The sequence below is a fragment of the Dasypus novemcinctus genome, chromosome 16, assembly GCF_030445035.2.
Source record: "Dasypus novemcinctus isolate mDasNov1 chromosome 16, mDasNov1.1.hap2, whole genome shotgun sequence".
In the NCBI taxonomy this organism is placed as follows: Eukaryota; Metazoa; Chordata; class Mammalia; order Cingulata; family Dasypodidae; genus Dasypus; species Dasypus novemcinctus.
This window is the reverse complement of record NC_080688.1, coordinates 66,312,065-66,328,059: the sequence shown is the minus strand read 5'-3', so window position 1 is coordinate 66,328,059 and position 15,995 is coordinate 66,312,065. Positions and strand designations below refer to the sequence as shown.

Sequence of the window (15,995 nt, the reverse complement as noted above, 5' to 3'; positions counted from 1 at the left end):
AGCTGGCGCCTTGTGGCGCTGCTTTGGCCTGAAAGGCAGGCCAGGTAAAGCGGCTCTGCTTCCTTTCCCAGAGGAGACATGGACCCACCTGGGTTTTTCAGGGTCAACCTAAAGGAGATGAAATTTGATTTCTAAGGTGAGTTCTATAGGAAATAAACGAATGCTGTTGTTACCCATCTGTCTGTGTCAGGACCATTTTGTTCCAGATGTAATTCTAAGGTAATAGGGAAGAAATCCCCCCAGCTATTTTGCACTTACATGGGTGTATTGAGGTGAAAAACGACTTATCTTTGAGGTGCAGGCTCCCTGGGTGGCAGTTGAAAATTACCTAATTTGATCCATTTCTTGCATTTTTTTTAGCCTACATGTGCCCTCCGAAAGCATCATGGGGTGGGCTGAGGACTGTTCACAGGCTCTTGTGCTGCAGCATGAGGCTGTCTTTGGCCTTTGGGGGGTTGGCTGTGAGCCCTGAGGCTTAGAGTTTAGTTCCACCATTAACTCCGATTGAGTTGCTGGAAACATCGAGCCAATGAACGGCTCGCCAGTGGCTCCAAGTGAATGTTCGCAGTATCCTCACATCTTTCCCCTCTTTTTCACCTAAATATACAGTTCAAATGCACATAATTCTCTGCAAGACCCCTTGGGGCCCTGGTTTATGCATTTGTCTGAGAATGGAAGGAATAGACTTTTATCTTGTCATCCACACACCTCCTTTGGCCCATTGTTGGCAGCCTGTCATGTTCAAAATGGCCTCACGATCAGTGTTTTTTAAAAATTTCAAATGCTAATTTGTTTAGTAATGCGGCCATAGAGGTGTAAAGGGCTCATTCCCTTTGTTTTCCACTTACATAGTATATTCATAGTTTAGTAACCAGCCCCTCTGCCCTCACACAGGACCAAGCATCGCCTTCCCGGTGAAGCACCAGCCTTGGCTGAGGGCACAGTGCTCCAATCCAGGAGTGACATCCTCCTGTGGTCTGCACACTAGTCTGCTGTGCTTCGTGAACCACTTAGTAGCAGACTTAGTGATGTTTTCTCCTTGAGAATACTTTGTAATGGGGGGAGATCCAAATTGGAGGGCAAGAGAACTTGCTTTGAGATGGAGTGAGTGGTTAGAGAAGGCTTCCTGGCCCCTGAAAGGAGAGGTGAGATATGGGCAGCCAAAGCAGGTGTAGGAGGACTGCACCCTAGTCGGATACCTGTCTTATTAAAAGGCATGTCTGGTGAGTGAAGTTGAGGATTTTGCAGACCTTAAAGCAGATGGAAGAGAGATCATCATTTTGAGGAAGTTTAGATCGTTTGGTAGAGAATGCTGCTCCCCAGCCCAGGTGGCCGCAGCAGCGAAAGCCTCAGCCTGCGGAAGCTAACCAGCTGGCCTGAGCTTGGAAACCAGAAGCAGGGAAGGTGGAGTGCCTGGTCCAACTCAGAACGTCCCGTAGTGGCGCTGGCTGCTGGCAGTGCAGTCTCTGATAAATGCTGATTCCCTCCCAGGTAGAAGTCATTTCCTCCTCTGGAGTCACCTGTGACTGTTTCTCATATGTTCAAGTTGACACTTCTGACAACAGGTTAGGTTTTGTTTGTGGCCAAATCTTGGGATGTTGTCGGTAACCCACCGCCTCCACAATAGGGTGATCCAGTAAATAGTGGGCCCCAGACCTGGCCAAACCCTGGGTGAGCCAGGGTACCACCTTAAAAGCCCTGTATTTCTCAGCTTGCCTGTTTGAAAAACGGGAATAAATACTGTATTCAGCCTTCCTCATGGAGACACTGTGAAAATCACCAAATGAGGTACTTTGACAGGGGAATATAAAGGAGAAAAAATAATCGGTGCTTTTTTAAGCCTTTGAAACTGTTTGCACTCTGGCATTGAGCAATAAGCATGATTAAATATGATTGTTAAGGCAAGTGGATTTGGCTCAACTGATAGAGCAACCACCTACCACATGCGAGGTCCAGGGTTCAAACCCAGGGCCTCCTGACCCGTATGGTGAGCTGGCCCACACGCAGTGCTGATGCACACAAGGAATGCCATGCCCCGCAGGGGTATCCCCCAAGTAGGGGAACCCCGTATGCAAGGAGTGCACCCTGCAAGGAGAGCTGCCCTGCGTGAAAAAAGCACAGCCTACCCAGGAGTGGGGCCGTACACACGGAGAGCTGACACAGCAAGATGATGCAACAACAACGACAAAAAAGAGAGACAGATTCCCGGTGCCACTGACAAGAATGCAAGTGGACACAGAAGAACACACAGTAAATGGACACAGAGCAAACAACTGGGGAGGGAGGGAGGAAGGAGGGAGAAATAAAAAATAAATCTTAAAAAAAAAAGTTAAATATGTTACCTTACACAACAACCATGGTTTTCTTTATATAAATTCACTTCTGCTGCAAGTGGCCTAGGGCTGACCCTTCCTCTCGCAGTCCCAGGCCTTGTCCTCCAGCTATTGAGAGTTTGTTACTCGTGGAGGAAGCCTCTGTCATGAAATACAACTGATACTCTGCCTATTCCTTCCCACGGGCATTGGCTGTTAGAGCTCCAGCTGTGCAGGGTCAGGCTGGAGCTTAGAGCTCAGTTCTGCCACTTCCTGGTTTGGCCTGGGAACGGGTGCCTAAGGGCTGGATGGTGCCGACACAATTCAGCATGCCTTGGGGCATAGGATACAGGTGGGGAAGTGAGAGGACGTGAAGGAGTGGTAGGCATGGGCAGCCGGAAGAATTGACGAATGAGAGAGAGGAAACTGGTGTATCTGGAGCCTAGAGATGGGGAAGGAAGGAACAAACCTCGAGTCTGGAGTGGCAGGAGGAGGCTGTTTAAGGTGCCTGACCTTTGCCTGAGGGCAGGGGAGGGCAGGAGCAGGACCTTGGACAGGCTTTAAGCAGAGGAGTGGCGTGAGCGGTTGCCAGCACAGTGGCAGTGGATTTGAAGGGCCAGCTGCAAAGATGTGGAGACTGGTTCTGAGTATGTCACAGCAGCCCTTGGGCGACAGATGCTGTAAGTTGGACCCAGGGCAGGGGCAGTCAGGATGGAGAAAGGAAAAAGGCTTAAATTCTTAGGAAACCAAATTTGGAGTCAAGGTGTTGAAGGAGGATGGAAACTGCAATCAAGTTGCATCTTTGGCACATTAACCTTACGTGCATTCAACCACACACACACTCAGGTAGCAGAGAACAATTTAACTGGTGTTTTCAGGAGAAGAGGATTCCAGCCATGTCCATCTTCTATCTTATCAACATCAAACATTATATGCTTAGAAATATGAAGTACTGGACAGAGTTGGACAGATGGGGGTACAGTATTTGATTTTCAAGGGTAACTTTTTTATCTGCCATTGTTGCCTTCAGCGCTGACTTCCAAGCCAAAGCCCAGCCCCTCTTAAGAGTGGACTCTGCCATATGCTCTGTTGCACAGATAGTACCCAGGACTTGCTGCATTTTGCCCTTTGCTAAGGTTGGTTATGAATTTTAAGACACAAACTGGACCCTTCTGTACCAGGTGTGTCCAAGGCTGTTACCAAAAGGCTGGCTGAGGAGGGATTAAACTGGGGGATAAGAGGAAATATGTGATAACCTCAGCCTGCATTTGTGCATGTGCCTTAGTAATTCAAGTGTACCCCAACTTTGTGAAATCAGCAGAACAACCTGTCCCCTTGAGCAAATCATTGTCCTTCATTTGTCAAATGAGGTTGTCAGGCTAATATGATCTAACATAATGGAAGTCTGATTCTAGGGGGCGTATATGTTTTACTTGTGTATATCCAATTCTATTTTAAAACATGTCTGTGGTGACTCCTAATGTAAATTAAGCCATCCATGACTTTTTTCTGTTAACATGTTTTTCGTATACTGGTTTTGTATAAGTAAATCAAGACATTCTATTAGTATAGTGTTATTTTCTGTCTTGTATTATTCTGTCTGCTCTCCCTTCTGCTTTTATGGACAAAGAATATTTCAAAGGATTGCACTTCTGACTGGGAATAAAATGTGGTCTGGGGAGAGCAAACTGAGGAAGGATAAATCCTCACTGGTTGAAGATTGCTTTAAACAAAAAACAGACAAACTCATCACCTCTCAAACTCTGCTTTTCCCCTGTAGTACATAGCTGCTATACTGTTTCAGTCCCTCTAGTTTATGTTTATATTTTGTAAAACCAGTCTTATTCATGCAATATTACCCATGTTCATATTTCACATGAGGTTTCAATATGTTCTACAATCCCATGCTACATTTTTTATCTTTCCGTCTAGTAATATATAGGCCATAGACTTTCCCTTTCAGCCACTGACATTGTCTTAAGTCCTGCTTCCTTGCCTACTGCAGCGTGTGCCGAGGACTTTTTCTATACATCACAAGGAGGAGACACATTTATCGAGGGTATAGATGATGCTGAGGACTTTCAGAAGACTCGACAAGCCTTCACACTCCTCGGTAAGGAACTTCTGAGTGGAGGAAATAGGTTTGGAGAGGTGACTTCGTGGAGAGTGGGAAAGCAAGGCATGTCCCACTTGGCTTGACAATCTTCATGAGCTAGTGGCAAATGCCCTCTTGCCCTTGGTGAGTGTCTTCCTCCTTTCTTCGATCCCTAAGGTTCCAAAGCCTGAGGTTTGGAGCTTTGGGGGACTTTTCTTTAAAAAAATTGTTTGAGACTCATTCTTGCAGGCACTGCAAAGTACTTCTTTCACTCCATTCAACCACTGAGCCAGTGTAGGAAAACCAAGTATACCCATGTCTTCTCCTGCTGCGGTCTGGGTTTGGAGGCCGTGTGCCACAGCAGAAGGAACATTCCACTGGGACCAAGCCTCATGTGTCACAGTCGTGGAATCAGAGTTGGATGTAGACTGGAAAATCTGGTGGCTTTGTCACACATACTGTCATTACTTGTATTAACTCCTTTTCCATATAGAGCTTAACAGTAGAATCCTGAAAATTTGGTTTCTCAGTTCTTCTTTAGGAGCCAAAAGGGAAATTAAACTGGAAAAAATTGCCCCCCTTCCTTGTCAGTTTTGGGGGAGAAGAGACCCCGAGTGGTCAAGTGCATGGTGAACTTTTCTTAACTGGGAAATTGAAGTGATAAGTTCGTGAGGCCTATAACCAGAAGGAAAGCTTGGGCAACTAGCCTGAACCCAAGAAGTGGCTCAGAAGATATACCCATGTGTTTCCCCCAGTCCCTTCCCTGACAGAATAACATTTGGTTTCCGAGCCATGGGACTAACTCAGACAAGCATTTCTTAGGTTCTTTTGTGAGAATCAGGGAAGTTTTGTCCCTCTAATCTGTATGCAGAGAAAACTGGGACTTGTGTGCTGAAATCCAAATGCTGTTCATGTCTCTGGATGACTGGTGGGTAGATGTGGTATGTCTTTTGCACTCTTGGTATTTATCAGTCAGGAGACAGGTTATTCCAACAGAGAAAAATTAATAAAAACAGCTTTTAACTAGTGTGGCAGTAGGTGATTAAAAGGGGGTGAAGGGAAACGGACTTTGGCCCAGTGGTTAGGGCGTCCGTCTACCATATGGGAGGTCCGCGGTTCAAACCCCGGGCCTCCTTGACCCGTGTGGAGCTGGCCATGCACAGTGCTGATGCGCGCAAGGAGTGCCGTGCCACGCAGGGTGTCCCCCGCGTGGGGGAGCCCCACGCGCAAGGAGTGCGCCCGTGAGGAAGCCGCCCAGCGTGAAAAGAAAGTGCAGCCTGCCCAGGAATGGCGCCGCCCACACTTCCTGTGCCGCTGACGACAACAGAAGCGGACAAAGAAACAAGACGCAGCAAATAGACACTAAGAACAGACAACCAGGGGAGGGGGGGAAATTAAATAAATAAATAAATCTTTAAAAAAAAAAAAAAAGGGGGGGGGGTGAAAGAGGTCTCTGAAGGATCAAGAAGACCATTGACCATGAGGTGCAGTGGTGCTCAGAGATGTATTCACCAAATGCAGTGAATGTCTCATGATGATGTAGAAGGTTGTTGTTATGGGCGGAGGAGTGAGGTGAGGGGGGTGGAGGGTATATGGGGACCTCATATTTTTTTAATGTAACATTAAAAAAATAAAGAGAAAAAATATATATATATATAGTAAAATAAAACAAACCACGTAGTTCAAATAAAAAAAAAAAGAAGTCACAGGTGAAGTCAATATATGAACTTCTGTTGGAGAGAGCTGTCCTGCCCTGACCCTCGCTGAGACTTAGACCATGTCTTGGAGGATCTGCCTGCCGCAAGAACAGGAAGCCAGCTAGTGGTGAAGGAACTTGCCAGAGGTGTGGGCCAGCGCTGGTCTATATGTGCAGCCTGAGTTGCCCACAGATGTGGCCAGGCCAGAGCTCATCAGTGAGGCTGCCAGGCTTCCTCAGTGAATGGTAACCAAGGACCGGAAGAAGGAAAGGAATTAACTTCCTGCTGCTGTCACCTTGAAAGGCCACTCCAGGGCCCTCTCTAGATGGAGCTCTCTGTTTCACCAGCTGGCAAAGGAGACATGTTTACAGGGTCCAGCTCTAGTATCATAAAGTAGGGCTACAAAAGGGTGGATTTGAAGCGTAGAGACAGTAAATCGATAACTGGTACCTCTGGCTTATCCAACATCACGTATCTTTTTTATTCTTCAGAGTTGGGGAACAGGTTTGGAGGAGACTTGATGGTTGAGCAGAGTAAAATTCTGCCGTTTGTCAGGTCTTTGAAAGATGGCATATATATTTTTTTAGACATTTGCAAGAACTTGCTGTCTGCATGACAGTCATTGATTCAGTCATTCTATCATTTATATATTTGTGTTTTGAGCACCTACTATGTGCCAAGCACAGTTCTAGGCACTGGGGCTATAATGATGAAGCAGAAATCCATGCTTGATGGGGAATCATTGTGTTGCTTTCTTACTTTGTATTTTTTAAAATTTTACCTAATAAAAACTAAATAGTATTAATAAATCCCTGTCTTCATGGTGTTTACATGACAGTGGTCATTTAACATTGTTAAAGTCTAGAGTCAATTTTGTATAGTTCATGCTTGGGTTGTCCACATCATGGATTATCTGGGGAAATTTTTAATCCTAGTGTGACACAGCTTTTCATCCACCATTTATGTAGATGTCATTGACTTCTTTTTTAACCTGAGTAAAGTACTGCCATAAAATAAATAACTTCAGCTGGGCAGGAATTTGGGTGAATAATTGTATTATTTGTTAAGCCGAGGCATAGGTTTACTAGTGTTCATTATATTATTGCCATTTTAATAAGCCGGAAGTATTTTGTAATTTAAAAAGAAATATTGCCTTCAAACTAAATATAAGGATTGCCCATTGCCTTTGATTGACATGGGCAAATAAGTTTGACAATAGGTATGTGCTGCCACCGTTGGCTGGGGGAGATGTGCATAATGAACCACATCTCCCCAGCTGGGAATGGCCAAGAGCCACCTGGCCCTTCAGCTGCTATAATGACTTGCCCAGGAGAAGATTCTCCTCTTCCTCCCCTGCTGGCACTTTGGGTGTGTGTCACAGATGTTAGCGGGATATTTTATTGGGAGAAAAACGACTGCAGATAAATGACTGTTCTTATTAAACCCATAAAAAGATCCATAAAGTATTTGTTTGAAATGAAGTTCAAGATGAGTCTGCATGATTGCTGCCTCTCCTTTGCTCTCTGAGAAGTTAAAATAGTAGCATGACCCATCTGGTTTTAGCAGGACAATCAGAGCAGAGGCTGTTTCTCTGTTAGTCCAGGGAGCCCCTTTGCCCTCCAAGCTGTTAGTGTGAGTGTCATTACTTGGTGTAGAGACTGGATCATTTTAGAAATCATTGGCCCAGAAAGGAAAATCAAACCTTTTTTTTTTTTTTTTAATTTTAAAATGTCCTTAGAAGGGTGAAATGTCTTTTCAGGTCTACCATAGATATTGAGTGTCATTCATTCATTTTATTTTTTTTAGGAGTGAGAGAATCCCATCAGATAAGCATTTTTAAGATAATTGCTTCTATATTGCACCTTGGAAATGTGGAAATTCTGGCAGAACGCGATGGTGATTCCTGCAATATATCAGTAAGTTGCACACTAGTGCCAGAGATAAAATGTATACAATTTACCATGTTCTTCCAGTTTTACACAACTTAAATGTGTCTTTACACTTAAGGACACTCATATCTTATTTATTCTTAACAGTAACAGTTTCTCTTCACTTATTCACAACTTTTTAAAAGAATGAATCCTTTTCAAATCAGCTGCATTCAAAATTTTCTCATGGAAGGCAGGGAATTTAATAGCTATTCGATAAACTGTTTTTGATGGGTTGATATTTCCAAGTACCCTGAGGTACATGAAATGCTATAAAATATCAGTCCTTTGGGTACTTCCTGGGCTCTGGACTGAGGTTCACTCTGCAAGGTAATGAAGGGGAGTGTGGGACATCCTACTTGGTGGCTATCTCAGCAATGCTTACGGTCTGATTGGGAAGAGAAGGCAGATGCCTACACTTAGCAAGATTTTGACAGTACAAGGCAGAATAATAAATAACATAACTTTCTGAAAGTCCTGCAGACTGAAAAGTGGTATATAAATGCCCATGACTGTTATTTTCCTGGTGCCCAATGTAGTACCTGATATGTGGTAGATAACAAATGTCCGAGTGGATGGTTGGACAGTTGAGTAGGTACCAAATCAGTACTGTGGACAGCACTTGTTGTCTTCCCTGATGTGTAATGGTGTCAGGCCAGGCTAAAACCGATATTCCGACCTTGAATAAATGAATCCACTATTACTTATTATATGTGTCTCTTGTGCCTTTTATAGCTGGGTCCTGGGGAAGTACAGAGTATAATTCTTCCTCCCCAGGACCTTAGAATTTAATTAACCAGATGCTGGGAAAAGACTGAAGATAATGCATAATGTTGTAGAATATGAGCCACTCTCAAGCTGAGGCAGTTTCAATTGAACAGACATTTATTAACCTATTGTTTGTCTAGAATTAAGGATTATCAGAAGTTAATAAGAAGTTAGGAGAGGAAGACCTGAACTGAAGCTGGTATCACCTCTCCCTTCCTCCCCACTTCCCTGCCCCACTCCATACATTTTCCCTGAAAGAGAAGTGGGTGTGGGTTTGAGTTTGGAAGGTCCCCGGCCCCATCTGAGGGCTGGGAAGCTCACCCACCTGGGCTCAGTGTGAAAGGAGAGAAGGTTGGATCTGGCAGTGTTAGGTGCCTTGGGCATTTTCTGGCATCTGATATATTTGTGCCTGTTGGTGTGCATGTGTGTGTGTGTGTGTGTGTTGGGGAGGGATGGACAGAGGGGCTGGCAGCTATGATGCCACAGGAGAGACCAGGTATGCGAAGAGGATCTGTGGCTTGGCAGGGGTGGTGGTGGAGGAGCCTCCAGGCAGACCAAACACATTCCCCTAACTCCAGTCTTTAGGGCCCCTAGTGAGAAAGGTGTAGAAGGTCTACTTCCCATCCTTCCCATACCCCAGTAAATGCCCCATGGTTCCTTACAGCAACCATACTTTGCTTGGTATTCAGGGACAGGTGAGATTAGGAAAAATTGCAATAGAAACTCCTGGTTTCAGCTGATGAGATGCAGGAAAAATGAGAAATATTCCTTCAGCCTCCACTTCACCCAAGACCCCACCTCCTTTCTTGGCTGCCACCTCCTCCTGGTCACAGCATCTGTCACAGATGCTTATAGCACTGTGCGCCTGTCCTTCACGGCACTTTCACAGTTGTCGTTTTACGTTACTGTGTGATTATTTGCTGCAGGTCTTTCTCCCTCTTGAGACTCTGAGCTCTTTGAGGGCAGAAACGTTGTTTGCTCATTATTGCATCTGCAGCTCCTTGCACAGTGCCTAGCCTTTGGTGGGCCCTCAGCAAGGGGATGGATGGGTGGGTGGATGGATGAATGCTGGAGGCTCTCTGGGCCTCAAGGGTGATGCACGGCAGAGTGACAGTGGGTTAGTAACCTGAGAGCTCACAGGGGCTGATCGTGAGGCACAGAACTAGGGCCAGTGCCCGCGTGAAAAGTGAGAGGCTTGTGCCCGCGAGGGAAGGGTCTGTCTGAGCTGATAGCTGATTTTCAAGCCCAGCCTCTGCGGGGGTGTTCAGGCATGAAGGAACGTGAATGTTTATTAGTGATAGTTGATTAATACCTGTTTCCCTCCCGGTACCTGCTAAACTCTCAAGCTGTGTCCGTTGTGCTCTTCTACCCCGGCCTTTCATGGGGTACCTGCCCATCAAGAGTTGGTGGAGAACCCTAATGAGGCAGGAATATCAGGAAGAGAGAGTGGAAGACGCAGGCGGTTGTGCAGGGAGGGAAGGGGGTGCCTGAAGGTAGGGGCTGCCCCCCACATTGGGAAGCATGTCCTTTCTCTTATTGACAGCAGGAAGTCACTGAAAGTTTTTGAACCCAGATGGGTGGTCTAGGCTAGTCTTAGCAGCTGTGTGAGAAGTAACTGGGAATGAGCACTCCCAGTCAAGGCTGCTGGGTTCAAATCCTGGTTCTGCTGCTCTCTGGGCAAGTTACTTAAGCTAAGCCTGTTTCCTCATCTGCAGTGTGGAGAATCCAATGAAAACTGTGTGGCAAGGGCCCCTAGGGACTGAGTCCTTGAGTGTTACCATTGTTGTTGTTGTCAGAGCCAGAAGGACCTTAAGATCATCCCTTACCTTCTCACTTATTTTGGGGTGGGTGGGGACTAAGGCCCAGGGAAGAGGGAACACTTTCTCTAAGGTCACAGTGATGGCTAATGGCAAAGCCAAGACAGGATCCAGCCAGCGTCCTTCCCTCCACCAGTGCCCGCCTTGCTTCCTTTCCTGGGCTCTAAGTCCTCTGGACCTGAGACTTTCCTTCACTTGCCCTATCTCTCTTCTCTCTCTCTCTCTCTTTCTCTCACTCTCTCTCGCTCTTTCTGTCTCACTCTCTCGCTCTCTCTCACTCTCTCGCTCTTGCGCGCGCGTGCACACACACACACACACATACTGTTTGAGGCCTAGCTCAGTGCTGGGCACGTAATGTACGCTTGTGAAATGCTTTGTTAAATGGCTGCTACTGAAAACCCTGCTCTTGAAAATGAATTTTGGTTTATTTCTTGGGTACCTAGTGTGGGCCTCCTACTGGAAAGGCTGTCCATAAGCTGTGTGCCTTCTGCTTGGTAGTTTTAATTTTTAATTAAAGCATGAAAATGTGTTCCATGACTGCCAGAATTACCTTGGAGATGAAAAGCATGCCATTACTTGGACACCAGAGGCAATTTGTTTCTTGAATTTGGCAGTATGGTCCCATAAAACTAATCTGCTTCCTATGATGCTGGCTACTTTTGATGGATTTAGCATCATTTAATTAAGCTTAAATATAATTGCATCATGTTAAGTCAGTTTGTTAGCACCTTTAATCAATAGTCAAAGGGGGTAATAGAGAAGCAGACCATTTTCTACTCAGTGAGTGGAAAACCTGTTCCTGGGATGCCCCCTAACTCTTGTCCACAGCTCCCTGGCCAGGATGCTTGTGGTCCTTTCTCCACTGCACTCACAGTGGGAGGTGCCAGGGTGGAGACGGAACATCTGGGCAGGCCTGGGGCAGTTGTGTTCTCCTAGCTGGCCACTTAAATGTCAGGGAATCCAGCTACAGCGCTGTGCCTAGCAATTCCGAATTTGTTGGAAATGGGTGGATTAACAAGTTGGACTCTTGCTACCTCTGAATCTGTTGCCTGCCAAGCTGTCCAGGCACTTGACTGTACCACATGTGGCTTTACATCTTGGGGAGCAGGAGGCTTACCACTGGTGGCTTCTGATCCCAAGGCAGCCCTGGCCAGGGGCAGTGGCCATGGAAGCCTTCCCTGCTGAGTGAGTGCAAAGACCAGCAGCCTCTCCCACAGCCACCCACCCAAACCCAGCTGAGTGTCCCCAGGGCTGGAGTTAGGAGCTCTGGACCAGAAGTCATGGTGCTTCATGGAAGCTTCATTGTCCTCATCTGAAAAATAAGGCGGGTTGGATTAGGATTAGTTCCCGAAGTGTTTTCCTGGGAACCTTAAGCCTGGACAGTTGTTAGGAAAATAAGGGTCCTTTGGTCAAATAAGTTCAGGAAATGCTGCATAAAATATCTATCTCTTGGTGCTGACAAGGAACATTAAAAAAACAGTTCAGCTTTGTTTAACCTGGTGTTAGCCCTGGTGGAATCCCAGCATTGAAGAATTAATGTCGCTGTAACTACTGTTCCATATACCGCATTGCGGAGAAGCGCTGGCCTTAATTGTGTTTGTTTGAGTAGATGGATTTTAAATACCTGTAGGAGAAAAATGTTCTGGGGATACAGTATGAAGAGGGGAAGGTCATTTGTGTTGATTTACATTGAACAAGTCCTCCTTTAAGTCTTAAAAGGCAGCCTCAGTGGAAAATAGCCCCATAGGCAATTTAAGACCATTAGGAGGAGGCGCATCATTGTTGTAAAAGCTTCCTCGTCAGCCTCAGAACTAACAAGCTCTCCAGCAGCGCCTGCCTGGGTTATCAACCTTCCCCGGTTGGATTTGGACACGGAATGAGTAGCGGATGAAAAGTACCTCTGAGGGTGGACAGGTTTTCTCTGAGGTGCCCTGGGTGGGCAGCAGTAATGATCTAAGAGGCCTCCACATTCTGGTGGGTGAAATAAGGCAAGACCCGTGGGTAGTCTGATCAGCCACTGGCTAGAGGGCCATGTGTTATAGCGGGTACTTTGGGTAACTGAGGGACAGGACTCAAGTGCAGCTCCAAGAGGCAGCTGGGTACACTGGGCTGTAGCGGTAGAAGGAGCCCTGGGGTCAGTGGAGCTGGTGGGTCATTTCACGTCTCTGGCACTCAGCATCCTTGCCTGCATAGAGAAGGGGCTTAAACTGGAGGAATTCCCAGTTTCTTTCCAACACTAGACATGTGCAGTATTATTGATTATATGCTCTAGTTGATTTACCTCAGGTTAAAATTTGCCCCATATTTTTGCCATTCGTCCTGGCATTTCACCTTAACTTTTTCCCCAAGAACCTAGTGACTTAAGAATATTAATAAATCAAACTCAGTTATGTGTTGCTGAGAGTCACTGGAGCTAAGATGAAAGAAGGCCTGCTTGGAAACTTATGATGACCTTATGTCACTGCTGGGAAGAACGTCAACCAGTGGTTGGTCTCACCCCAGCACATCTGGACACACCCATTGGGGCCACATATACTTTGAAATAGCCTCTCCTATAAGGTGATTCTTAGGTATCTTAACCCACCCAAAGGAGACTAATTGATCTCGGCCATCCCCATTCCTTAACAGAAGGGGAAACTGAAGTCAAAGGGAGGGAAGACTGAATACCTTTGCAGGTCCTTTCTAGCCAGAGGAGCCCATGGATCATTTCTGAGCATGAAGCTGGTTAGCCTAGGTTCTAGTCCAAGATGACACTTGTAAGTGAAGAATTCTAAGAAAAGAATACAACTTTCTGGACTGTGGGTTGAACACTGCACATGGAGCTCTGCAGATGGAAACTGTGTATTCCAGTGTGAATCTGCTGCCTTCTAGCTCCTTATTAATGGATTATCCTTTAGTGAGCTGTCAGTTCTCATTCTCTTCCCTTTATTTTGGAAATCCTCTCCTTTTCCATTCATTTGAGGAATGATAGAGCAGCTCCTTGGCAGTTGAGGGGACAGGAACCAGAAAAAGTGGAGGCCTGGCTTCCCTTTTTTTAAAGCCCTGATAATTTTCTCATTAGCAGGTATAATGATTAGTTTGAGCAACACTCTTTGGGCTGTAATTGCCATCTCCACTTACCAGGTCTGAAAGTGTGTGTGAGAAGCAGGTATGAAAGTATAGGTGAGAAGCTGGTGCAGCATCTAGGGATGAGGGTGGGGTTTTAGAGTTCTGGGGAGGCCTTGAGCTCGGGAATGGGAACATATTGGTGAGCTTGCCCTCCATTCTTCTCCTCATCTTGTCTCTTCCCTGTGTCTTAGCCCCAGGATGAACACCTCAGCAACTTCTGCCGACTCCTGGGGGTAGAGCACAGTCAGATGGAGCACTGGCTGTGCCACCGCAAGCTGGTCACCACGTCGGAGACCTACGTCAAGACCATGTCCCTACAGCAGGTGGTCAATGCACGCAACGCCCTGGCCAAGCACATCTATGCCCAGCTCTTCGGATGGATTGTGGAGCATGTCAACAAGGCCCTGCACACCTCCCTCAAGCAGCACTCCTTCATCGGGGTCTTGGACATCTATGGGTAAGCCTGCTGCCCCACCCTCCAGTCCTGCACTCCTCCAGGTTGTTACTGTCTTCCTGCCAGCCTTTTCAAGCCAGCAAGGGCCTTGGGGGTCTTCCCAGGGGTTCTCAGCCAGGGTGGAACCACCCCTGCAAGGAGTTTGAAATGCATGGAGGCATTTGTCACAATGACTGGGATCACTACTGGCATCTAGTGGCCAGAGGCCAAGGATACTAAGTGTCCTAGAATATGGAGGACAGTCCCAAGAAAGAATGGACCCCATCAAAACACCAGAAGGTCCCCCATTGAGAAACCCTGCCAGCATTCATTTTACAACTGGGAAACAGGCCCAGAGAGAGATGGCTTGTCCAACATCATGCTGGAAGTATGTAAGAAATAGAACTTAAATTCAGGTTTTGTACCTTCCAGGCTTGTTTAATTTTAGTCTACCGTGAGACCTCACTGACTTTCTCATCAGTCAAGGTAATTACTTTTAATACTATAATTTTGGACAATGCTCTGTGTACACACATATGTACACACAAACACAATGTGTTGTGTGTGGTCATTCTTGAGGTTCTCTCCTTTCCAGAATAGCCTAACTGAAGGGACTGTTTTAATAACAGCATCTTTTGCAGGGAAAGGAAGTGCAGCATGGTGGGAAGCATACTTAAGTAGCAGCGAGGAGGGTGAGTTTTCATCTCGGTGCCATCACCAGCTAGCTGAATGACCGTGCAGATCACAGCCCCTCTCTGGTTTTTAGTTTTCATAGCTCAAATTGAAGTTTGGAGCCAGAGTCTCTCTGAGATTCTTTCCACATCATTCTAGAATCATTTCAACTTTTATGAATTGGGTTGCTACCACCCTTGCACTTTTTTTTTAAACCAATGTCCTGCCCTCTTTAAGCTAATAATAGATGAAATCCTCCTGGATCTTTAAATTATAGAAGTCATGGTTTCTGTCTTAAAATAGAAATTGGACCTATAGAAGTGCAGAGTCATATGAACAGTGAAGCTCTAGTGAAAACAACTGCTTAGTGAGCTGGAACTCAGCTGGGACTCACCTTTGCTGAGGCTTTAGTGCAGAAAAGTCCCTTGTAGAAGCAGCCGCTTCCCTATGAACAAACATGCTGTCTTAATTTCAGCTCTGGTGTCCTTGCTAATCACTGGGTTTCAAATCAAAACACCACACATGCAGTGGAGGTCATGAATGAGAATGAAACCTGATGTCTGGCATCAAAAAGGTCTCAGGAGAAAAAAAAGGTCTCAGAAACCTGCTGACGAGTCTGGTCATATGGACAAGTAACAGAAGAGGCAACTGAGGAGATTGTAAAAGCATCAGTTTGATGGTCTAGGCACTTAGTGCTGTAAAAGTTCCAGGGCAGGAGAGAACATGCTTGTTTGCACAGTTAGCTGACAGTCTCCTACAGGATGTGAGATTTGAACTGGATCTTTTAAAGAGGGTGTAGAATATGGAAAAGCCAAGGTTGGGGAGGAAGCCTCATAGCTGGAGAGGAGCCAACGATGGAGAATCACCCTAGAAAGCTGGAAACTGTGTGTGCTCCAGGGTTCTTCAGTGTTCTGGCTGAATGACCTGCAAGACACTTCTCCTTTTGGTCTGTTAAGTGCCTACTTTGTGCTCAGTCCTTCTACTTGCTTTTAGGAGAGCATAGGATAGTCTGTGCTCTCTGGGAACTTACTGTCTAGTTGTGGGTAATTAATTTGGTGGTGCTCTTCATACTTTCAGGTGATTGGCTTTCCCAAAGTACTCAAGAGAAACCCAGGCTATAGCATCTGACCTAACTACCTTATCTATGTAAGAATCCAAATCTTAC

At 46.0% G+C, this 15,995-nt stretch overlaps 1 protein-coding gene across 1 annotated transcript in view; it reads left to right on the top strand.

Moving 5' to 3' along the window:
- Positions 1 to 15,995, top strand: part of MYO5B (myosin VB) — a 373,786-nt gene that overhangs the window by 220,604 nt on the left and 137,187 nt on the right. Inside the window, exons 8-10 of the mRNA XM_058277683.2 lie at positions 4,318 to 4,425; positions 7,911 to 8,020; positions 13,917 to 14,182. Coding sequence (XP_058133666.1) covers positions 4,318 to 4,425; positions 7,911 to 8,020; positions 13,917 to 14,182 — 484 coding nt within the window. The remainder of the gene's footprint in view (positions 1 to 4,317; positions 4,426 to 7,910; positions 8,021 to 13,916; positions 14,183 to 15,995) is intronic.